The sequence below is a fragment of the Mustela nigripes genome, chromosome 12 (assembly GCF_022355385.1).
Source record: "Mustela nigripes isolate SB6536 chromosome 12, MUSNIG.SB6536, whole genome shotgun sequence".
Taxonomy (NCBI): domain Eukaryota; kingdom Metazoa; phylum Chordata; class Mammalia; order Carnivora; family Mustelidae; genus Mustela; species Mustela nigripes.
Genome location: NC_081568.1, coordinates 69,670,843 through 69,695,687, shown reverse-complemented (window position 1 = coordinate 69,695,687; position 24,845 = coordinate 69,670,843). Strand labels below are relative to the sequence as shown.

The 24,845-nt window shown below is 53.3% G+C and overlaps 1 protein-coding gene across 4 annotated transcripts in view; it reads left to right on the top strand.

Moving 5' to 3' along the window:
• ACSL6 (acyl-CoA synthetase long chain family member 6) overlaps positions 1-24,845 on the top strand; it is a 62,679-nt gene that overhangs the window by 6,131 nt on the left and 31,703 nt on the right. For 3 of the 4 annotated variants that reach the window (XM_059417516.1, XM_059417515.1, XM_059417517.1), the window contains 8 exons: positions 10,976-11,196; positions 13,256-13,370; positions 14,069-14,133; positions 14,395-14,496; positions 14,998-15,097; positions 15,872-16,050; positions 17,075-17,107; positions 18,403-18,454. In XM_059417516.1, the coding sequence (XP_059273499.1) occupies positions 10,976-11,196; positions 13,256-13,370; positions 14,069-14,133; positions 14,395-14,496; positions 14,998-15,097; positions 15,872-16,050; positions 17,075-17,107; positions 18,403-18,454 (867 nt within the window). Of the gene's footprint in view, positions 1-5,469; positions 5,626-10,975; positions 11,197-13,255; positions 13,371-14,068; positions 14,134-14,394; positions 14,497-14,997; positions 15,098-15,871; positions 16,051-17,074; positions 17,108-18,402; positions 18,455-24,845 lie in introns of those variants that run through there. The other variant, XM_059417518.1, reaches the window with a different exon arrangement.

Sequence of the window (24,845 nt, the reverse complement as noted above, 5' to 3'; positions counted from 1 at the left end):
AGTCACTGGGACGGACAGTGAGGTCAGTTAGAGATTGGACAGCAAACCTGCATAGCAAGGACAATCAGAGGAGGGGGAGGGTTGTTGGAGCTGAGACTGAGTGGCAGGATGGAATAAGGGCCTGTTCAGTGAGCTTGGACAGGGAGGTTGGCCAAAGGCTGGATGGCAATCCTCCAGAGGCCAGCGAGAGGAAGGCAATTACCAGCATGGAGATGGGAGACTCACTGGGACCCATCCAGGCCTGCAGTGACCCCTGAAGTTTGGAAACTGGGGTGTGCATGAAACCACTTAAAGCCCAGGACCTTGCTTACTTCTGGCAGACTTCAGTGTTAACGGTGATATTCCCTTCCAGCAGATGTGTTGGATGAGGTTCTGTAGGGGACATCATCAACTCCCACACTTAGCCCCCCTTCCTGCCTGCAGGCTCTCTCCACAAGCCTGGCTCTGCCTGGAATGGTGGAGAGAAGGGGAGGGTGGGCCTTCTTCTGGCCAGTGGGCTGGTGGGAGATGGGGTATTTATGTCCCCAACCTTCTTGCCCAGGTCAGATATCAGGGAATATTGTGACCCGGGAAGCACCCTTTCCATCTGTATTGAAGTGTCCTTTTTCCTCCTCCTCCTCCTCCTCCTCCTCCTCCTCCTCTTCCCCTGCTGCCTCCTGTCCCTCCCAGGGCTGCTCTCTGAACACTCACAGACATGCCTGGCTTCTTGGCTCTGTGGGTATACTATGTGGCCCCAGCCTCTAGAAGGAAGACCCGTGGGGCAAGCAGTAGTGGACACTCATCCAGGAAGGGCATCTTCGTTGGGCTGAGAAGCTGACCAGGGCAGTTTCCCTCAGATCGCAGGGAATCTACAGAGCGTCCTCTAGGCCTCCTCTTGGTTTCTAATCAGTTTAAGTGGTTTTGTTCTAGATTGTTCCTCGGGCTCACCCATGTGTATCTTTGAGGGCTCCCTGTGTCACTGTCTCCTGCTCATGGGAGTCTGAGGAGCACCCTCACTTAGAGTGCAAGATTTGTACTGTGGAGATAGGCTTAGGTGGCCCTTAGGGATGTCAGAAAAGTAGCATTGGCCTCTGGAAGTCTGAACAAAAGTAAAGTCTGACCTTGTCATGGGGCCTCTGTGGAGGATGGAATCCAAGCCCTGGAGTGTCCCAGAAGCTTGTGATCTTGCACACTGGGCCTTAGGTTACCAGAAGCCCTGGCCCCAGCTGGAGGGCTCCTGTGCCAGTGGCCTCGGGCGAGGCAGGCGGAGGATGCCCATGGCCTCCATTCTTAAAAAGTCCTCACTGTGCACTGCAGGGTCTTTTGTTTACTGTCATTTCTCTTTCCTTTTCTTTCTGCATGTTTAACTGTCAACACCCTGAGAAGTACCAGCATTTCCCCCTGCATAAAAGGTGGTGACCTGAGAGCCAGCCATTTCTATGTCTGCAAGGGACAAACCCCTGGGGCCTCCAAATGAACTAGTCCCACTCCTTGGTGTCACCCACCAGACCTGACACAGGGCTTTCCTCAGAGACCCCAGAGGCCTTCGGCTCCCTCTGGAACGGTGGTGGGTTTAATAGGAATCTAAGGGATGGGTGCTCTCGGTGGGTCAGTGTGAACAACGTCCAACAACCTTCCCCCAGCCAGCCAGGGCCTCGTTTTGCTTGGGTCTGAAAGAGATTTTTGTTTTCTGGTGAGAACAGCCCCAGTCTGGCGCCAGAGCCAGCAGCAGGAATACAAACCCTTTCATGTGACAGGCCCAGAGTGGAAAGATACAGCAGCAGGCCCTCCCCTGCACTCCTGGGGAGGTGGGTATTTGCATATTCCCCATTCATCCTGGCCTTGAAAAAGAGGCCCGAGTTCTCAATGCTCCCTGCCCAGCTGAGGGCTGGGCTGCTAGAGCCTGGCATTAACCCTGAGGACGCCAAGGGCCCCTGCTGGCAGAGCAGGACCAGGCAACCGGAGGGCAGTGAGAGACCGGAGGACAGTGAGAGACCATGCCCCTGGCCTCCAGAGGGATGGTTTGGGAGGTGACCGGGTCCCACCAGTAGGCAGAGCCTTCGGCTGAACTGAGTGGAACTCGGATTTGTTACTTTTGTGGCATTCAGAGGAGGAACATTGTCAAAGTATGGGGGAGCCAGGAAGTTAAACTATTTATCAAATTTTCCAGAAAATTTACCTCTAACTGAAGGCAAAAAAAAAAAAAAACAAAAACAACTTTCTTTCTTGCTCAGTCTCTTCTGTGACAAACCCAGCGACCCTTGGAACAGCCGGGACAGAGACTGGGTAGCTCATGGCTGTGGCAGCAGCCCCTTCATGAGGGAGCTGGGGCACAGCTTGCCTGGGGGCACTTGGGCATCTTAAAACCCTGGGGCTATTAGGAGCTGTTGGGTTCTGTCAGCTCCTGGCTGTGACACCGAAGGCGAGACAGTACCACGATGTAGACAGTACCACAATGATCTTTTCTCTTCTGCAGCTACTTACTGGCCTCCCAGCCTCGGCTTCCTACCCCTTTTCTCAATGCAGCCAGACTCCTGCCTCTTTCCTGGGACCCTCCACATCTTACAGTGTCTCCCTGCGACTTACCAACCCACTTCCGTCCCTCAGTCCACTTCTCAGAACACTGCTTCCCATCTGCTCCTGAGTCCCTCCTTGCTTCCTGTCCCTGACTAAGAATGTGACCCAGGTTCCTCTTTTGTGCATTTTTTCCTGAGCTGGGTACCAGTGAGAGAATACCCCCACCTCAGCGACCACAACTTTGTCTTAGCAGGACCCTCCTGGAGAAGGTCGCATCCCGTGCCACGGCCACCGCAGGGGACTCTGAGACCCTGGCCCTGCCAGGAGCAGCCTCTGGTCCCTTGAGCTGGAACCTGCTAGGTTCTCAGTATGTCCTCAGTTTGGTCAGGTGACGGAAATGGATCACAGCTCCTGAGGCTAGGAAACAGGCAGTCCTAACGCGGACTGGCTGGGAAGGGAAAGGATCGTGTTGCAGTGACAGGATTTGGCTTCCTGCACAGTTGGGTCTGGCCAGGGGGTGTCCCTCTGGTCTTGTGGTGCTCATGGCCCTCAGTGGCATCCCTGAATTCTGCCTGCTGTCCTGGGGGGCTTGGTATGTTAGGGAGGACAGTGAGACTCGGGCTCACCCACACCGTCGGCCCCGGTTATTGTGCTCTGCAAATATTGCCAAAGGGCCTACTGCCAGTTTGAGCCTCTGATGCCCCTTTTTGCTCGGAATTTTTAGTTGGGCCCAATTCATGGTGAGGACAACATTTATCTCCCAGCTTGTGAAAGACACTCTGTTTCTCTTTGCTCCTCTGTCCTCAAGGTTGTTTGTATTTTTTAAGTTCCCGAAAGTGTCGTTTGAGCCTGGCTGCCCAGTGTTATCGTCAGGAATGTGGGCCCATGTTCCCTGACCCGGGCTTTGGGTGAGTGGGATTCTTTTGAGGTGCTGGCGTGGTGAGAGGAGAGGAGGGCAGTGAAGGCAGCTTCCTGGATGCTAAATGAATTGCTAAAGGGAGACATGATCAAGGTGAGTCGGGGCCTGTTGGCAGGGGTGGCCGGCCCCATGCTGTTCTCAGGCCCAGCCTGCCAGACGTGGGCTTTCCCACACTGAAGAGGCTTAACTGAACCTTCAGAGCTAGAATCAGGCTTCTTGGGGAAGCTTGGCAGGTGAGTCACTGTGTAACCCAGCAACCTGCGTCCCAGCCTCTCGGGGATGTGCGGCAGCTCTCACCTGGCAGGTCCCCCGTCGGGGAGGCCCTGGGCCCCATCTCTGCCCCAATTGTCTGTGGTTCTGTGACTAATTAAAACCCAAGAGGAAGATGGAAATAAAGCCTCTCGCGCATGATAGAGCCAAGCATGAGTATCTGTGCGCACGGGGTGGAGAGTGGGCCAAGGGTAGGCTGCTGGGTTTGTGTGTCTGCCTGTCAGAGTCATACAGGTGTGGTGGTGAGATCCCTGCTTTTCTTACCCTAGTGGCTGGGTCACACCCTTACTGGGACAGAACTACTGCCGGGCTCTTCCTCCCCGGCACCCGGGGGCGGTGGCGGGGGAGGGTCCATCAGCCAAGACCTGGGTTGTGGCTGCTGAATTTCCTGCTCCAGAAGCCGTCCCAGGAAGCATTAAACAGAGATTTTGTCTTATTTTTAAAACCTCCCTGAAGATGTCTAGAGGAAAGTAAGGGTCCTGCCGAGAAGGAAGAGATAGGAGCTTTGAGAGCAGAAGGTGGGTCCTCAGGCATTTGTGTATATTAAAGCTTCCTCGGGGCGGATTGGAGGAGGCTATGGCCTGGGGGCCTAGATAGGCTCCTATCAAATTCCAGGAGAGGGCAGCTGAAGCAGGAAACTCTCCTCTGGGCGGCTCCAGCTCCAGGGTGGTGGGCTGAGCCGTGAGGACCACATCAACCTCAGGGAAGTGTTGCAAGGTCTGTGGGCTCCAGACTGGTTGTGCCCGCAGTCCCTTAGGAACGAGCTCAGAGCCTTGGACCGTGGCGTGGGACCGCCCTGCTGCTGAGGAGGTAGGTCGGACTTGGATAGACAGTGACCACATTTTGGCAGACTGGGAAGCACCAGGTGTGGGTAGGGCCTGGAGGGCGGTGAGCTAATTACTGTGGCCTCAATTTGCATTTTACTCTTAAGCAGTGGTGACCATCTTCCTCCTGTGTGTTCAGCCATGTACTGGTCATGGAAGTGGGAGCCTCATCCCCACCCCTCATCCTATGGAGACAGACCTTGGAGAAGTGGGGCCCTGGGAGTCCCTGGGACCTCTGGTTCCAGTCTGTCTTCCAAGGGTGCTGAGAGAGTTCAGAGTTCACCTCTGGTTCCACCGGGCCAGGGTGTAGATTCTGGCTTGGGATGGCCGTATCTCTAAGGACAGGCATTGAGAAAGGGCTGATGTGCTGGCCTGGGGTCTTGCAGAGGACAAGCCAGTATCTTCTATCTGCTGACCCTAATCCCTATTGGAGAACACCCAGGGCATCTCTGAGCAGATGTTTTATCTGGGACTGTGCTCAGTTTCCTTCTTCTCCCCAAGTAGACAGGTTGTGACCTTTGGGGTGGCGGGGGAGGAGAGGCAGCCCCTGGAACTCTGAGAGGGCCTGGAGGTGGAGTCTCCTGGGCTTCCAGATGTCTCACTCAGCCAGAGATCTGGCATCTGCACCCCCACGCCCGACTACTTCCTACCACTTCCGCCACTCATGCAGGCAGCAAGTCTCCAGCCCCCAGCTGAAGCTCTTGCCCCTAATCAGTGTCATAGATGGGTGTGTAAAGAGCCTTTGTCCTTAAGCAACCCATTTGACCAACTCTGTCCAAAACTGAAGACAGAGTGGGGGAGAGGGCAGAAGCCGTGAGCCAAGCTCTGGCCACCCGGCAGAGTGGGGGTTAAGGCGAGTTGCTTGGCTCTAAGCTGATCTGAGCCAGTGCTGCCCAGTGTGCAGATGGGGGGGGGGGGCAGCTCCTCATAGAGCTGTTCTGTGCTCAGGTCCCTGCCAGACCTGCTCCCGCGGCCGCCAGGGAGCCACTGCCACCTCTGCTAACGCCGCCGCTGCCACCCGGCTTCTCAGAGCGGGCGGCTGTTGCCATCCGCTGTCCCCAGGAGGGCAGACTTGGGGCAGGGCCTTCGCCACTTTTGTGCTTTGCTCAAGATGTGGTAAGCTCTCTCCCTGAGCCCCACACACCCTTTATAAAGGGAGGCTGGTACTAGTGGGACCAGTTCATCCGCCTCCCCAGTGCCAGGAGCCCTCTGGAAAGGTAGGGTGTAAATGCATGTCCTTTTGCAAGTTATCTTTGAGCCCTTCTGGCTGGCAAAGAGACAGAGTAACTGCTTTAGCTAACTACTGTCTATGAGTGTTTCACTTACTCTGTGATTGGCACCACATTCTCTGACCCTGAGCTTCTTTGAGAAGAAGCCCTGAGGGGTCAAGTGACTTATCCAAGGTCATACGGCTATCAAGAGTGTGAGTCGATTTGGACCAGGTCAGTGCAGCACCAGAACTCGCCTTGGAACCTTTTCCCTGCCTTGTTTGCTGGAGACCCCGGTCCCTGGGAGAGGTTGTGATTTTCTTTTTGAAGCTTTTCATTGGGAGGTAAGGGTGTTCTTTAATAATCCGGTGGCTTGCCTTGCGCTGCCTACCATTTCCGAATTCCTCAGAGGTTTTCAGAAACTCAACCCTGCTGCAAGGGCCCTCACCCCACTCCAGTTTGATACAGAAGGAACATGGGTGATTCTAAAAGAAGGGAAGAATCTGAGGGTCAGGTTGTTCTTCAGCACTGGGCATGATGAGTTGGACTTTTATCCTAAAGTAGTAGTAGGGAGCCAAATAAGGTCTTTGAGTAGTAGCATGACATAGTCATGTCTGTGTGTCGGGAAAATACACTTGGTATCAATGTAGGCACCAGTCAGAGCAGGGACGCCTGTGAGGAGGCTGGTGTGGGAGTCTGGACTATGCTTGCTGGTGGCTGGACCGGGCCAGGAGCTGTGGGGTGAAGAGGGGTAGTCACCTTTGAGGGGTATTGAGGAGGTGGCCCTGACAGAGCCACCTAGCCAAGTTGCCAAGGTCTAGAGTGCTGGGGCTAGGAGGCCAGTTCAGTAGAGGGTCCTTGGTGCCAAGCCATGGGACTCAGGACCATCTCTACAGGGACTGTGCCCTGAGCTCTGCCTCAACCACCTGGTCACCATGGCACCAGCATGCCTCCCACCAGGGTCTCTTTCCTCCCATCCTCTCCCTTCCTGCACAGCTCTGTCTCTTACCACCTACCTTCCCTGTGCCCCAGTGAGTGCAGGGCCTACTATGGTGGGGGTAGTCCCAGGTCCTTAACCTGTGCCAACAGCTGTATCCTGAACTGTTCTGTGCCAGAGGAGAAGAAGGCATAGGATACGCCGGAGGAGAGGAGACTGGTTTGAGCTGAGGGCGGGGTCCTCCTTCAAGGTGAATATTTACAAACACAGCAGCTCACTTGGCAACAGGGCACCACTGATTCCCTTGGGTGCTGCCCACCCCCCCATCCCTGTCCCATGCTACTGAAACCAGGAGAGGCTCCTGGGGCCTGGGAGGAGGCAGCTACTGCTAGCACCCCAGGGACCACCAAACCCTACCCTAGTCCAACGGAGAGGGAGTGAAGGTCAGAGGAGGCCAAGGCCCTGTGAAATAAGGAAAGGAGACCAGACTCCCAGACCTAGGCTCTACCCTGCCCCCATGCCAAGTGTTTGGTGGCATGGGTTGGCTCTTAGGCTCGTGTCCTCAGAAGACCTGAATTTGCAGCTCTGCCCTGCAATGGCTCCCAGTTCTCTGGGTAGATGCATACAGCCCTGACTGTCAGAGAAGGCTGACGAGCCTAGAAGCATGATAGGGTGCCCAGCTGATTGCCTTGTTGCTGCCCACCAGGCAGGGGTGCAGGCCCAACCTGAGGAGAAGTGGGGAGTCCAGCCCTTCCTCCAGTACCTCCCATTGCCCCAGGCAAGTGGGCTTCCTGGAGAGAAGTGCCCATCCTGGAGAAGCTGGTGAGTGGAAGGGCACCCATGCCTAGTGTGTGCATGGTGGAGAAACAGCCATGGGCCTGACTGGCAGCTGCCACTTCCCGGGCTCTGGCGGCCTCATGCTGCCTCCCACCCCTGTGGTCTTGGCCTGGGCTCTTCTGAGCAGGTCTGGAGCTGGTTCTGTGGGAGCTTGACACCCTTGGACATAGAGGTGTGGGTAAGGGTGGTCCAGTGCTGGCAGGGGTGGGGTGGTGATACCACATGAGGTCGTGGTTTGGGAGGCTGTAGTCTGAGGCCTGGATTGGGCTCCTCCTCTTGCTCCCTGTGTACCTGCAGACAGCAGCTACCTTCAGAGGCACCTCTGTGCTCCCATCTCAGTTGAGGGCTTCTGCTTCCCAGACACAAGCAATTCAGGAAGGTTAGACAAGTTCTGTTTTTCCCTATCCTGGGGACTCTGATACTTTGGTGACTTCTGAGAGTGCACGTACCTAGGAGGCCAGCCTCTCAGACTGGTGGCAGTGACCTTTGTACAACATTTCCAGAGCTCAGACTTAATATCCTGAGCAGGATATTCAGCTGGCTCAGTGTTCCCCACTCTGTCAGCTCCAGCCTTTGTGTGTTGGCTTCCCTCTGCTCAGGACACCCTTTCCTCTTTGTCTGTCTGTCTCAGCATCAGTACAACTCCCTGCCAGAAGCAGGTCCTGACTCCCCTGAGTCGGGCACCTTCTCTGGCTCCCTATGTCTGATCACGGCCCAGACTCTGCTGCACGGCACCGCCCCCTCCCTCATGTGTCTCTTCCATGGGACTGAGGGCAGACCCACATGTGACTTGTCCCAGGGCCCAGCCCTGAGCCAGAGGAGAGTAGGGAGGGTTTGCTCTGCGATTGGGGGTTGGTTGGGTGGATGGATGACTTGGCCATTCTGGGCTGTGCTCTGCGAAAACCCCAGCATGGCAGCAGAGACTGCAAATGCCACGTTCTCCTGCAGCTCAGCGCCCGGCAGTAACTGCCGAGGGCTAAGGACTGCTGATAGTGGGCTATCTTTGCAGGGTTCTTGCTGACATTTTTGGGACCACACAGCTGAGCTCTTGAGCTTGTCCAAGGCTTTTCAGCCCATTGACTCAGTTCAGCCCCATTAGAAGAAACATTAGGCAGCTTGGAGCCTACCCCAAGAGCTGATGAGCATATCTGGATTTTCTATATGTGGACTAAGTCACTTACCTGCTAGGCATGGCCATGACACAGTCACCTCGTCTGCAGCTTAGGGAAACAAATGTCCTGAGGAAGCTAGCTGATCACCTGCCCAGGGTTTTCCCCAGAATGGTTTTCCTTGGTGAATTCACTGGGGTCCATAGCCAGGTCTCTCCTCTGCTGGTGTGGCACCTTCTTGTGATTGATATGCCAGGAGTGGTTTGTTCCTGTGGGATAGCCTGTTGGCTGATCTGACTTGAGGAGACTGCCAGGAAAATTGGGTTTCCAGCTCAGGAAACTCAGTGGGAATGACCATGGTGCCTGGGGGTTTACATTCTCTGCTCCCCAGGGAGCCCCCAGAGTCTCTGGGTGGCTCACGAGTGTTTCCAGGACTCAGACCGCCTGTTGTGCCATGCACAGAGCATCGGCTCCTGAGGGGCTGCAGCTGGAGCCCCACCTCTGTCAGGTGCTTGGACCTGCTTGGACTGGGCAGCCTCCCTGGTCGCGCATGGCGTGCCTCTATGAGTATGTGGCTGAGTGATGCTGTCCCCATTCTAAAGATGGGCAAGAGGAGGTCCACAAAGCCGGGGTTATGTGAAACCTTGTGTGGCTTGTGAGTGAAGGAGAGGGGATTTGAAACAAGATTTGCCTGCTTTCTTGGCAATGATTTTGCACATCACTGACCTCATCTCTGGTGTGGTGATGTTACAGTTTAGTACAAATATTATTTGTCAGCATCTCAGCAGATCTCTCCTCTCTCAGGGGTCAGGCAATTCCAGCTTGGCTCATATCCTGTGGCGGTAGAGTGGCTATTGTTGGATTTCTCATTGTTTCCCAAGAAGCGAAACCATAGCCATGCTTCCAGAGGTAGAGGGCCGGCAAGGAGAGTGGCTGCAGATGGGGAAGTGGTGCCTGGAGCCTATCCAGCCCTCAGCAGGCTAGTAGACCTGTAGGTGTTTTGTGGCATTACTAGTCTAGATATTCCTAGGCAGTGACTCCAAGGAGGCCCCCATGGGGATAAGAGCATCCAGTGCCTGGTCCATCCTTGCTCCTTCTCTCAGTCCTAAGCTTAGATCCCTGAGCCCAGCTGGCCATGTCCGCTCTGCCAGCACGGTTCACTTAGGGGCCATTGGGAGGACGTGGTAGCTTCTGGGACTGCTCTCTTTGAACCGTTAGTCACTAATGCTTCCCACAGAAATGCTTCCCCTGTCCACCCCAAGGCATCCACTCTGTCCCCAGGTAAGCTCACTCTGTCCTCTCAGGCTGGGGTGGGCAAGCATGGTACCCTGACCACCATATCACAGGAAATGCTGATTACCCCCAGGAGAACACACAGCACCTTGCTGAGCCCTTTCTCTCTGGGCTTTGCTTCCTTTCCCTTCCCACCAGTTTAACCTGTGCTTCCTGGGCCACTCCCGTTTCCTTTACACATTAGCGGATGGGATATCCAGTTAATGGTGGGTCACCTGTGCCTCTTGGTGCTTGGTCAGGGGCAGTGTGGAACCCCAGCGCATAGTGGTCAGCGGTCTGGGGCCAGGGAGTGATGCCTTGACCCTTCCCTGGCTGCTCTTGGTAATGCTACTGTTCCTCAGAAAGTTGGCCACAGCATCACCTCTGACCTTGGCAAGACTTTGGCTCCAAGTTTTCTTAAGGAGCACCTATGAGGGTGTGGACCTGGGGGTACCCTGCTGTGTCACTCCTTGGAACCTTGCCAGATAGAGTGATGCCCTCATGTCATGAAGGCCAGAAGTGTCTGTCCGGATGGGTCTGTGGGTTCTGCTCCCCTTGCCTTCTCTATTTCCCTCAGGGTCAGGGCCTGGGACTGGGAGCTTGGGGTAGAGTGGGAGGAGCCTGCATCAGCCCATTCATTCTGGCCATTGTGTTCCTCATACTCCAGGAGCAGAGGTAAGGACACTGGTCTGACCATACTGGTCTGTACCCAGATTTGGGGGCCCAGAAGGCTTTACTTCCAGAGCTGTCAGAGCACGTGCTGGCCTCCAGAGAATATGGAAGCATCTGTCAGTCGTGGCCCAGGATCTGAGCATGTGGTTCTCAGAACTGGGCTGGATGTGCAAGTGTCAGGGGTGACTCCTCAGGGTTCTGGCCTGTCACCTAGAAAGGTCCTTCTAGAAAGCCAGCTTCTGGGATATGCAGTGTTACACCAGGCGACTACACACCCAGCTAGCCCAGGGCCCGCCATACAGTGTATTTGGCCGGGATCTGGCTGAGGTCACTGTGCCGCTTGTGACCCAAGACAGATGGAAGGACAGACCCAGGACTCCTCCCTGGCCTGCCATCCACTCTCCTCTCTCACCGCCTATTGTTTCCTGCAGAGTTCATCCTCTCGCTTCTGGAGAAGATGCAGACACAGGAGATCCTGAGGTTGCTGCGGCTTCCCGAGCTGGGGGACTTGGGCCAGTTTTTCCGCAGCCTCTCAGCTACCACCCTCGTGAGTGTGGGTGCTCTGGCTGCTGTCCTCGCCTACTGGTTCACGCACCGGCCAAAGGCCTTGCAACCACCATGCAACCTCCTGATGCAGTCAGAGGAAGTGGAGGTGAGCAGAGTGCAAGCAGCTGGTCTGTGGCAAGTAGCAGGTAGAGGCGTTTTGAAGGTAGAAGCCCCACTTGCAGCTGATTTGACCCAAAATGGTACAGAGAATCTTGTTTTCCCCTGGCAGTGAGCCAGTAAGACCCCCAGGGGCCTCGAACAGGGTCTCCGACACAATGCTCCTCTGCCTTTTCTAGGAACTGAGCATGAGCCCTGGGCAGAGCCCAACTGTGGCCTTGCACTGGATCTCTAGTTTATCTGCTTCTTGGGTGGGAAGCCTTGGCTCCCTGGTGCTTCAGTAGAAAGCCTAAGGTTCTCAAGGGGCCACCAGGTAACTTCCCTCTTGGTCTCCCCGTGTCAGCCCCTGGTCTAGAGCTGGGACTCAGAACTGAGCCCACCCCATGGCCCTGTCTTCCCAGGGCACATGGGCCCCCAGGAGGGCCACCAAGGAGAGGAAGGGCAGTGGTCCAGCCTGGACAAGGGTATTCCAGGCTCAATCTAAAAGGACTGGTGAGAGTTCTTTCTTTCTTAAGCTTATGAAATTTATTTTGCCTTTTAAAAAATTGTCTTTTTCCTATTTATTCATTTTGACTAGTTAACATATTCACACTTCCAAAGAGGAGAAGTTGTAGACTGAAGATCTACTTTCTTCCCCTCGCCTGCAAGTTCTCCTCCCCAAGGAACATTCCATGAGCAAATGGATAGTTATCTGCCCTCTTTTTTTTTTTTTTTAAGATTTTATTTATTTATTTTAGAAAGAGAGAGTGAGAGAGGAGAGGAGGTAGAGAAGGAGAGGGAGAGAGAATCTTGAGCAGACTCTGTGCTGAGCATGAAGCCTGGGAGGAGAGGGTGCTTAATCTCACGATCTGAACCGAAATCAAGAGTCAGATTCTTAATTAATCCTCTGAGCCACCCCAGCACCCTGCCCCTCTTTCTGAACACTAACTTGCTGCACACACAGTTCAGTGTCTTGCTGTTTTGCTCTTAAGGGTGCATCTTGGCAACCATGAGCATAGCAGAGTTTTGTGTGGTCAGAGAAGATGCAGGTCTAGATAGGACAGGGATCTTTCAGGGCACTTTTCCAGCAGGAGGCATGATGTGTGCAAAGGTGTGGATATGTGATCTTGCACCTGGTGGCTTTGGGAAATTATAATTCACATGGAATGGCTGGACAGTGGAGGGGGTAACCCTGGACTAGCAGAGTGGTGACCAGAATGGCCTCTGGTGACCCACAGCCCCAAAAGGTTGGCCATGCTTCTTACTAGCTATATGGTCCTTGGCAGTTTCTTAACTCTCTGAGCCTCAGTGTCCTCAACTGCCAAGTGGGTAATAAAAAGAATGCCCACTTCCTAAGATTGTGGTAAAGACTTGGTAAGATGACACAGAGAAAGCACTAGACTAACTGTTTTGGTAGGCTTGAATTACAACTTGTTTGGAGAGGCCAGTAAGGACAAAGCCCGATGGTCTAAGAGCCTGGAGGCAGGCAGCATGGATTTGCTTTGGGTTTTCAGTAGTAAAGAGCCACAGGTCCAATTTGTGATGTAGAAGGATTGAGAGTCCTGGACAGGAGTGTTCCCAGGCAGGTACCTTCAGCCAGTACACAAACTAATTCATACTACTATGTGAATGATGGATGGCACCTAAATGATTCTTAACATAGGGATGCAGCAGTAGCTGGTGATGAGGACCATCCCGATGCCAGAGGATGACCTGACACCTACTGGCACTCCCCACGGAGTGACCCATAGCTGTATATGAACCGTAACTGGAATTCTGGATGTTTTGTGGGTGTTGCGTGCACCTATGGGAGACCAGCATACTGGGCCTATGTGCATGAGCCAACTGCGTTGGAGTGAGGGGGCGTACAGGTCAAGTGTGGAGGTCGTGTGTGTGCCTTCCAGGTGTTCTATCTAGGCCCCATGTGTGAATGCGTACAGCATGTCACAGTCCCACCTGTGTGGCCCTGGTGGGCGTCCACGCTGTGTACAGCCTGGTGCGTCCTGGTGCCCTCTCCTGATACCTCTGCCTGCCTCAGTCAGCTTCCCTGGCCTGTGCTTGGCTCGTAGGACAGTGGTGGGGCCCGGCGATCTGTGATCGGGGATGGCCCTCAGTTGCTCACCCACTATTATGATGATGCCAGGACCATGTACCAGGTGTTCCGCCGTGGGCTCAGCATCTCAGGTAAGAGGGGGCATAGGGGTGTGCAGGAGCTGTGGTGGGAATGAGCAGGTACAAATGTGGGGAGGGGCAAGCCAGGTACTGGGGGCCTGGGAGGAGAGCGGTACTGGGGTTCAGAGGAGAAAAACCACTGTTAGCCCTTCTCCTGCCCAACTGGAGAAGTAGCTGCAGTATGTGGCCAAAGGGCTGACCTCAGCTTTGTTCTAGCACTTAGGACTTCCTGACCTTAAGCTGGCTTTTAGCCCATACTTTATACTCCCATAGGCAGCCCCTCATAAGCTTCATACTGCCAGAGCACTGGCTGGCACGGTTCAGAACCTGGGCCTCTGCGATGTCTAGGTGGGCCAGGGTAGGGGGCAAAAGGAGATGGTCCAACAGAGGCAACTTTCCATGGCTAGGTCTGCCCCATGGCTAGGTCTCTGTGTCCTCCTGGGGCTGCATCAGACAGGTCATGGTGGGAACTGGCATTGTGTCATTCCCCATTCCTGGGCCTCCCTGATCCCTGAGGACACATCATGCTGTGCACTTTAGGCCTTCTTGGGCTTCAGCAGGTTAGACAGGGAGCTAAGGGGCAGTTCGCCTGACTCCTAAATTAGCCACCCCACGGCCTGGGATGGCCATTCAGGCATCTGATGAGCAGCTGCAGGTGACAGCCCACCCTACCATCCTCCCTGGCACAAGACCCGCTTATCTCCCTGCAGGGAATGGACCCTGTCTTGGCTTCAGGAAGCCGAAGCAACCTTATCAGTGGCTGTCCTACCAGGAGGTGAGTGACAGAGGACAGGCCCCACCCTGTCAACCCATGTAGACCTGGCATTGGGGGGTACATGGGCACCCTGCAAGGTCTCAGAGGGTCATTGTTTCCTTGTCTGGCCTGTTTGCCAGACTCCTGGCAGCTACCTCACAGGGCTTCCAGCCGATCTGTGTAGGGATTTGGGAAGGTCTCAGACCTGTAAGAATCCCCACCTGGGGATCTCTCTTCCCTGATGAACATTGCTTTCCATCGCTTCCCCATGTCTGTGTGCAGGTGGCTGACAGAGCTGAATTTCTAGGGTCTGGACTTCTCCAACATAATTGTAAACCAAGTACAGATCAGTTTATTGGCGTTTTTGCTCAAAATCGGCCAGAGGTAAGCATCTGCCTTGAATGGTTTTAGAGGTATCAGTGGAGTAGGGGTTTGAGTATTATACACAGCCCTGCTCCCATCTGGGACAAGAGGAAAAATGGATATCCTTGGTGTATGCCACCTCTCAGTCTCTTGGGTTTGCCTCTAACCATGAGTGGACAACCCAGACAAGCTCGGTCTATCCACATCAGCCAGCCCCACAAATAGCTGTTCCCTGAGCCATGTGGGAAGAAGGACCCAAGGAAGAAGGCCATGCAAGCCCTTTAAGTAGACTTGGGGCTGTTTGGAGTCTCAGAATTCCCTGGGGCATGCATGATCCCGAAGGCTGTGTGTAAGTGGGCACAACCAACTGGCTTCATAGATGCCTTGCCACATGGAGAGGGCCAGAACAGAACCTTCTCAGTAGGACCCAGAACAAGTCCTCCAGTTGTCTGGGCATAAGGGCCGTATAGCCCTCCTATGTGCTCTGAGCTCCCCCAACCCCAGACCCATGTGTTTCCACAGTGGATCATCGCAGAGCTTGCCTGCTACACATATTCTATGGTGGTGGTCCCGCTCTATGACACCCTGGGCCCTGGTGCTATCCGCTACATCATCAGGACAGGTGAGCCCCTACATCCCCTTCTTGTCACTGGCAGCCAGCCCTCCAAATCCCCAACTCTCATGTTATACTACTTGTCTGACACTGATAAGCTCTTGGCTTCCATTCTCAAAGAACATTTTCCATTTTGGCCCTTGAGTTGGCTTTCCCCACTTGGACTTCACCTAAAGGCACCTTCCATGGGGCCTGGCTATCATGAAGGAACCTCTGCACCAGCCCCCACACAGGCTTCCAGTTCCCTGAGGGTTAGTATAGCTTGGGGCAGATGCCCAGGGGCAGGGGTGGGGGTGGCAAATAGTTCATGCAGACCTGAGATTATGGAGCCTGAGCCTGTAGTGAAGGAATGCTTGGAATCTGCTCTAGGAGATTCCCTGGCCTTTTGTCCTTGGCTTTTCCCTAGCTCCCTGCGTTTTCCTTTCTGTATAGCACACAGCCCCAAGTGCCTATCTTTTTTTTTTTTTTAAGATTTATTTATTTATTTGACACAGAATGAGAGAGAGAGAGAGATCACAAGGCGCACACAGGCAGAGAAGGGGGAAGCCGGCTCCCTGCTGAGCAGAGAGCCCCGATGCAGGGCTGGATCCCAGGACCCGGAGATCATGACCTGAGCTGAAGGCAGCGGCTTAACCACTGAGCCACCCAGGCACCCCCGTGTTGTGCCTATCTTAATGTATTTATTTACACGCAAGCTCGGGCACACCCAGACTGTGGTTCTGTGGCTTGGCCCATGTACCCATGGTCACAGCCTATGCCCACACAGCATGACTTTCCCTTCAGCTGACATCAGCACCGTAGTTGTGGACAAACCTCAGAAGGCTGTGCTGCTGCTGGAACATGTGGAGAGGAAGGAGACTCCAGGGCTCAAGCTCATCATCATCATGGAACCGTTTGAGGAAGCTCTGAAAGACAGAGGGCAGGAGTGCGGGGTGGTCATTAAGTCCATGCAGGCTGTGGAGGTGAGGCTCTGCTCCTGGGCTGTTCTTGGGCCACAGCTGGCAGGCTACCCAGCCAGAGCAGCTGGTTATCTGCCCCTCTCATGCCCTGGGGTGGGTGTCTTAGGTCATAAGGACATGTCAGGGTTGAAACAGGGCAGGCTTCATGAGGGCTGATGGTGGGGGCTGGGACCAGGGTGCCTATGGGCATCCTCTAGGCAGCAGGCTCCGTTGGCTGGCACAGTTAATGACATAGGCACCAACAGGGGATGGGGGTCCCAGCCTGCCCAGAATTACTCATGTAGCCTCTGGGGCTGCCTTTTCTCCAGCCCATCTGAACCCGAGGACTATAAACAGACATTACAGGAGTCTTTGAGGTTCTTTAAATGTGCAGAGACTCCCAGCGGCCAGCGGAACTAGTTTTTCTGTGTGTGACCTTCCTCGAGGTGTTGGTTTAGTGGCAGCTTATGGCCTGCTAGCGTGACACAGGCCATTCTGGCCTCCAGGGCCTCATGCCCTGCTCAGTAGCAGCTGACCTCCACCGTACCTTCCTGGACATCAGCTCCTGGGCTCCCCCCTTCTCTTCCTGCATGCTTGTCTATTCTGGACAATGCTTGTAATAGCTGTGCACTTGTACCCTTCCATGGCTTTTGGGGGCCACATTTACACTGGCAGCCCCCATCTGCCCCTCCAGCCCTGACCCTTTATCTGGAAGTCCCAGCCACCTAGCCCCTCTGTCCTGAGCACTTGTCCAGATGGGCACCTCAAGCCATTTCCCACTGTGCATGGACACAGTGCCTCACCTTTCCCTGGGCCTCAGCCCCTTGTCTATAATGTGTGGGGTGGCCCAGGCCTGGATGCGTATTTGAGGAGAGACTGCTCAGGTGGTTTCTCCACATGGGCTACATCTGGACAGGGAATCCTGAACTCTAGACTCAGCACAAGAGCAAGGCATACTAGGCTGAGTTTGTTTTGATTTTTTGTTTCCTCGTTTGATTTGATGGATGAGAACTTTTGAGCATTTAAAAATGGTACCTTTCTCTTCCAGGAGTGTGGCCAACAGAATCATCAGGCTCCTGTGGTAAGCTCCTCTGCCAGCAGGTCTTTCTTGAGCAAGATGCTGTGCAGAGCTGATCCTCACAGACACCCCCCTCCCCAGGAGCTTGATAAGAGGTCAGAGTAGCACCCCTGTGCTGATTAACAACTACACTAAGCAGCTTGTGAAATGCATGCTCAAAGTGCCAGGACTTCTGTGGGTGAGGATTTAGAAAGTGACCTGGAACAGGAGTCAGGTGTTGAGGAAGGAGGGAAAAAGGGCAGCCAATCCTGGCCTCTCTTAGTTCTCCAGGAGGATTTTCTTTGGGACAGTGCATGGTTTTCTTTGACGGTAGTGAACTCTGTAAAGACGGGGAGAGCAGAAGCTGTCTTTCTTCATTTTTGCTTTGTGATTTTTTTTCTGTGTTGCCCTCAAGTGATACTGCCTGGGGTTGAGTCACCAGTGACAGTCACTGGCCCTGGGAGGGCCCTGTAGGGGTTCTCAGCTTGCTTACAAGGCCTCTTGCCTTCACTCCTCCCTCTAGCTTAGCCCTTCCCCTCTTCTTGCAAGGCCCTGAGTTTTCTCATACATGGGCTGGCCATCACAGGTGGCTCTGGGAGGTGCCCACCTCCCACACACAAAACACCAGCCTTAGACTGCTGTTCTCCGACCCCCTGGCATGCCCTTGCTTCTACCAGGCCAGTTCTCTCCCAGAGCCCATCCTCTGTTCCATTTGTCTGAAGGGATCTGGCTTGTCCCTCATTCTGAACTTGTGTCACGTCCTCTGCATGTGATCAGATGTGCTCAGCTCTTCTGGTGACCCCAGGACCGTGTATCCTGTGTCAAGGACAAGGGCCTGACGCAGAGCAGTCATGGTGACACATGGGTGACCCAGTGGTCACCCAGTGGGAAGCTCAGTTCCTGCGCCACATGTTCTGCTCCCAAGCCTAACCACAGACATTTGGGAGAAAGTGGGAAGGAAGGACCACTGGATCACATGCCTCAGGCCTAGATGTGGCCACTGCAGCCCAGTCCCATCTAGAATTGAACTCTGATTCAAGTCAGGGAGGCAGCAGATGCTGGTGAGAGCTTTGTGGGACAGATGGACTTCCAAGCTCCTATTAGGGTTCCTCAGCCTCTCCTCCCCTTTCCCAGGGACATGCCAGCCTGCCCTTCTGACTTCAGTGTGCAGGGCATGCGCCTGGACCCACATGGCCCCATACCCACTCATGGCGGGTGGGGGCGCAAAAAAGGGCCGGCTGGTAGAGAGGCCTGGAGATCCTGGGCCCTGGTTGGCCACACTGGGTACCTTGAACTCACGCCTCTTCTCCACCCTGCAGCCCCCGAAGCCCAGCGACCTCTCCATTGTGTGTTTCACAAGCGGCACAACAGGTGAGCAGAGGTGCCCAGATCACCATCCGGGGCCACGGGCAACCTTCTCTAGCAGCCTTGGTGGGGCGGATTCAGGGCTCTCTGGTGTCCTGGGCGGCATGGGCTGAGCCTTGTCCTATGGCTGGCTCCAGACACTGGGCCCTTCCTGCCACTCCCAGTGCCCAGTAGGAGGCAGCCCAGGTGGCTGGACGTGAATGGACAGTGTAGTCTGAGAGGCGTGGGGTCGGGGCTCACCAGTACCTAAACTGGGGTCAGAGGAGGACTGGGTAGCCGAGTCACTTCATCCCTCCCTGAGAAGCAGCTCTCACCCCGCTGCTTCCTGCCCCTGGCTGGCCTTTGTGTCAGAGATGGGGAAGAAGTGTGGGGTTTGGTGTCTGAGAGCCTCACTTTGAATCCCACTTCCCCTACTTGCTGGGGGGTCTGAGCCAGTCACGTAAACTTGCTGCCACCACTCTGCGCAGCTTCTCACCTGGGATGGGGGCTCTTGAAAGTGCCAAAGAAGAGAGGGGATATAATGTGAAAAGGTGGTGCAAAGGCTCTGTGGTGGGGTGGGGTGGGGCTGGTGTGCTGTGGGCATGGCTGTGGGGACAAGGACAAGCAGAAGTGACACCCACATGCCTGGCGCTGACAGAGGAGGGCACACAGCTGCATAGCAGGGACAGCCAAGGCAGGCTGCGTGGGGGTGGGGTCAGGATGCACACGGTCATGCGCACAGCACGTCATAGTCTGCAGTGCCCTGTGGACCCAGGGACTGAGCTGCTGGGGCTTCTGCACAGCCTGTGAGGCCAGCAGGTGTTGGGGGTTGGCCAGGGGGCCTCCACTAGCAAGTGGAGGTGGGGGACTGGGGCCCTACTCCTGTGATCCCCAGGCCAGCGCTCTTCCCCTTTGCTGCTCCATCTCATCTATGGACTTGGGAAGTTGCTTGTCTTTTCTCCGAATGGGCAACGAGTTTCTAGCCTTCTTTTTCCAGACTGAGGACTGGCCTGCCTTGGTGATAGCTCTTGGTGGGGTGGGCAGTGAATCTGGGGCTTCTGATGCTTTCCACACACACAGCCTCTAAGTCCGACCAGCCCCATGAGCAGGACTCTCCATGAAGACGGATCACCATAAACTTGGCTTTGTTGGATCAAGATGGATCTTTGCCATTAACTCGGGTTTGAGGGTTTCTACCACATTGCTAATTTTTGTCAGACAAGAAGTAATGTAGCATTTGCTCTCCAGGGGCTGACATCTAGATTCAAGCCAGAATTCAGAAACGCCCTTCAGGTTTATATTGTTCTTTGTCATGAGGTTCAGGACATAAACTTTTAGTGACCTGTCTTTCCAGCCTGGTCTGGGGAGCACGTGACCACTGTGGCCTTTAGCTTTGGATCCTTGCCCTTCAAGCGTGCAGCTAGGCTTTTCCTGAGTCACTTGATGTTGCCGTGTTTCTGGAAAAGAACCTCCCAACACAGAAATGTACTGTCACCTGGCTGGAAAGGGCAGGCCTCCTGTCTAGCACTTTTGCAGACCATGAAGTCACTGCAGGAAAGTGCAGACCATGAAGTCACTGCAGGAAGCTAAGCTGTCCTGCCAAGGCTCTGGGTGGTGGCAGTGGGACATACAGAGCTTGGCCAACAAGTGGTGATTTAGTGCCCAAGCCTCCTACTCCCGCTAGTGCTGGGGGCAGAGCTGGAGGATGGAGCACAGCTCTCATTGCCCTGCCTGGCAGTACCTGGATTTCCTTGGCCCTCGCCTGAACTTGCTGTGCCCCAGTAGCCTTCCTGTTGTTGAGCACATCAGCAAGGTGTGTCACAGCCCCAAACAAGCTTCCCTTCCATACCAATCATCCTGGCTCCCAGCTTCATCAAGAGCCACACTGTTCTTTCAGTGGGGAAAGATAGAAAATATAATCTAAACTTGACATTTGGTGATTCTGGTGAAATCATTCTAGGAAGATTTTCTTCTTGGTATGTGATGGAAACCTATGGAAATTTGTAGAATAAGCCGTGCTTTGGAGCCCATAGTCAGGCCAAGAGGGTGCTGGAGGCGGTGAGAGCTTGGAATTCATCCGTCCTCAGGGGTGGCTACTGGCTGGGTGTGTGGGTTGGTTGTTCATAATTCATAAAATGACTATTAGCTGGACAGGAATCTGACACCCCCTTCTCCCCAAGAAAAGAAGATTTGTGGTATAACATGGCCCAGTTTGGGAAATTGGGCCCCATGAATAATTAAGATGTATTCTATGAGGACATGTACCCTCTCCTCCCAGAGAAGAAAACATACCTTTCTTAACTGGTATGCTTTTAGCATTCTTTTCCTACTTTATGTAGATTGACTCAGCACATTTGTGGAGCACCCAGTATGCATCAGACCAGTGCTGGGGGCTGAGGTCACAGGGATGGCTAAGCCAGAGCCCTGTCTCCATGGGCTCACAGCTCATGTCACCTAGCCGTTTGGTACCATGTGGTCACTGCCCCAAGGGTCCGCATCCTAGCGTGCCTGCAGCACTCGGCCACTGCGGGACGGGAAGAGCACGACAGAAAGTTTTCCCAGAGGAAGTGCATCTGCGGAGTCCCAGAACATTGGTAACTGGAGGAGAACAGGAGGAAGGGCGTTCTCGGGAGGGGGATCAGCATGTGCTGAGGATCAGCGGCAAAGAAGAAAATGTTGCTTTGAGGGAGAGCTGAATGAAGGAATAGCAGTCTCAGGCCAGATCCTGGAAGCACTGGCAGGAAATGAGTGACAGGGGCTGGGGTTTCAAACAGAGGCTAAGCGGGTGCAGCTGGAGACGCTGGAGGAGAACAGACTCTGTCAGTGTTGTCTGGTGGCTGCGCCATACAGAGGATGCCACTGCAGAAACACTTGCTGGTGCTCTTGGCAAAGGCTAATCGTGGAGTGGAGGCTGGATGTAGACGCTGATGGTAGGGGAATGCGGAGTGAACGGGAGGTGAGGATGTCACTTCAACAGGTATGGATAATTCCTTCAAGAAGCTTGGCCACGTCACCAAAAGGCCTGCTCCAGAACATTCATGACCTCGCTGTGTGGAGAGTCAGAATCTGGAAACAAGTCCAGTGCCCATCAGTGATGGAATGGTATACCCCAGTAGAACATCCACCTCACCGTATGCTGAATGAAAGAATCCAGGCACAAAAGAGTGCATGATTTCTTTGACTTAAAGTTACAAACATAATCCACTAGTCTACGCTTTTAGAAGTCAGGCTAACGGTTGCCTTCCAGGATAAGGGGGCCCTGGATTACCGATGGTGTTCTATGTCTTGACCTGGTGCTGGTTGCACAGGTAAGTTCACTTTGAGAAAAAAAAAAAAAAATCTGTTGAACCATATACTGATTTGGGCACTTTACTATATATGTATGTTGTGCTGTAAGAGAGATCTATAGGAAAAAACATACATTGGCTCTGAAGGAACAACAGAGCAAGAGTAGAGCTGGCAGAGGCTGGGAGGGGGTGGGTTCTTGTTATTTTCTTGGAAACCCCTGCAAGTGTTTCTTGGTATCGAGAAAGAGCCACTAGAGACCGAGAAAGGGAGGTGCTGCTCAGTGCAGCCGAGCCCCCGTAGCTTTGGTTTGGACTGGAGGAGAGAGGAGGCTTCCAGGTGCCACCAGGAAAGAGATGTGCCCTGCCTAGAGAAGGGAGGAAGAGTGGGTAGAGGCATCTCCTCTGTTCTAATTGGGGACACCCAGGAAAGCTCACTCATATGCAGTCCTTTAGCTGAGCATGAAGATGCCCCAAAGCCTTACGTCTGTGGCAGCTCAGAGATAGGAGCTCGGGAAAATATTCTCCTTGGCCTATTTATTTTACACCATTCAGTTCAAGACTTAGGTGACTATATGCATGAAACTACATCTCAGCACTCCTGCTCTGCAGCTTTAGGAGAATTTCTTTACCAGTCTTAAGCCCCCACTTCTTTGGATATAAATGAAGCCATTCATGGGGCGCCTGAGTGGCTCAGTTGGTTTAGCATCTACCTTCAGCTCAGGTCATGATCCCATGATGGAGCCTGAGTGGGGCTTCCTGCTCATTGGGGTGTCTGCTTCCCCATTTCCCTGCTCCTTCTCTCTCTCTCAAATGAAAAAAAAAAAAAAATCTTTAAAAGAAGTAAATGAGGCCATTTGATATTTGCAGCATAGACTGTTTTTAGAAATAACCGAGTTACCATGTATGAGATGCCCACCTAGCACAGTTCCCACAATGGTGGGTGTTCAGTAACTGGCTGCTATTACTACTTGTATTCCTACCAGCTCTCAAGTCTGATTGTTTACAAATAAAAAACTTTAAAAGTAGTGGGTATGGGGCTGTGAGGCTCAATCCTAAAGAAGGTGTGGGAGCCTCAAGCAGGGAGAATACTCTGCATTATAAATCTTCCCAAGCATTTCTGTTATCAGCCTCTTTTGTAACCCACCTTTGCATGAAAGCAGAAACAAGCAGCCAGAGGAACCTCTAGCTAGATGGCCCAGCACTACTCTCAATCCTGCTCCCACCCACCCCTGTAGAAGAGACCTGGAGCTCCTCCCACCCCCCCACCAACACCATAACTGCTCTCACTTGGAGCCAGTGTCCATCCAGGGCAGACCTTCAGTCAGTGAAATGCCTTTCTGCATATCAGCCATGGATGGCCAGCCAAAGAATACTGACTAAAATCCAAATGACTTTTGCAGAATCTGCAAAGAAGAGTTCTTTAACTTCAGCAGCTGGAGAGAAAATAAATGGGAGGATGGCCAGGCTGTGAGTAGAAGGTTGGAAAGGGACAGTTGGTCTCATGTTGCTGAGATGTTGGAGCCCAGGCAGCACCTCCACTGATGTTGGAACAGAAAAGGAGAGAACCAGAGCAAACACTGGTTCTTTAACTTTGCTAGAGGTCTAGTGAGGAAAGCTTCCCTGTTCCTCCATAACACATTTGAAGGAAATACTACCAGAAGCAAGCATTTGTCCTGAATCAGAGAAGCAAGCAGAACTTTCCAAAGCCTTGAGTCCTGTCCCAGGATTTGTTGTCAACATGTGCTTCTCCTTCTTCCTTTGGGACCACATGGAGGCACGACTTGAAGACATGATTTGAACATCTCTGGGAATATTTTAAAACTCTGTAACTCATTAGAAGTTTATAAAACCTCACTCATATCTGCAAGAGAGTTGGAGGAGGAGGAGAAACGCCAGAGCAAGAGAGGAGAGGCAGACCACCGAGCCGGCAGCCAGCCCTAGTTGGGGAGGGAAGAAGTGGAAGTAAAGTGGTCCAATTCGCACTTTGGATAGACACCTGCAGTTCTGCATTCAGTCCATCAGTGACTTACAACACCCCTGAAACTGACCTGACAATAACCAGAAAAAGCATGAGGTGCCTGTGTTTTCATCAAGGGGCAGAAGTACAATTCCCCACCACCCCCGCTGAGTAAAGGCCTAGATGGAGCCAAAGGTTTGTTTCTAAAGGGTACAAACTTTTTCTCTCAGTGTTGGAGAGGAAAAAGGTTTGTCTAAGCAGAACTGAGTAACTGCTAACATTATGTGTGTTGTGGACTGAACCGAATGGAGGCTTCAAACAATTTTCATGAATGAAGACAACTTGCTCTTGAGATTCTCAGTCAACCACCTTGAGGTTGCATTAGGCATGGGCAGGTCAGCCAGCTTAGCAGATCTAAAGTTCTATAGCATTGGATAGTATTTCGTGGGAGTTCTGAGTTCATACCTAGTATTTTGGGGGGATTCCTTAGAAAATTCCAGAACTTGGGGATCCACAGGTGAAAATTTCCCAGAATAGTCTATGGATCCAGAGATCCTGTGGGATTTGTACATAGGAGATGATTCAGGAACAGTTCCTAATATGGGCTTGGGTTTGAGGAAAGATGCTGGGATGAAAGAAAGACCACCAGATGTAAAACAGATCCCATGGGTCTTCATTTGAAAAAAAGAAAGATATTTTGGCAGCTACATATTAAAGCCCTGTAACCTTCTGCATCTCCCCACCCCCCAAAACCCTCTGTGATTTGCAGAATGGGTGTTTGTGCCAGAGCACTTGTTAAAACCCCACCCACCATGCGTCTTGGTCAGACTGAGACACTCCTGTGTCTGACAGACGGAGTGCCAGTCAAGGTGAGCACACAGACCACACAAGATAGAATTATGAGAGTAACTTGACTTTTGACTCCATCTATGCCTTTAAAGTTACTCAGTGGGAACTTTTTCTGCCGTAGGGTGAAAACAGGCACCTCTTGTGTTTTTTGGTCACTGTCATGTCAATTTCATAGGTGTCGTAAGTCACCAACGGTCTGAATTCATAACTGCAGGTGTCCATCCAAAGTGCGAATCTGATCACTTTGCTGCCATGTTTTCCCTCCCCAGCTGGGGCTGGCTGCTGGCCTGGTGGCCTGTCTCTCTCCTCTCACTCAGGTGTTTCT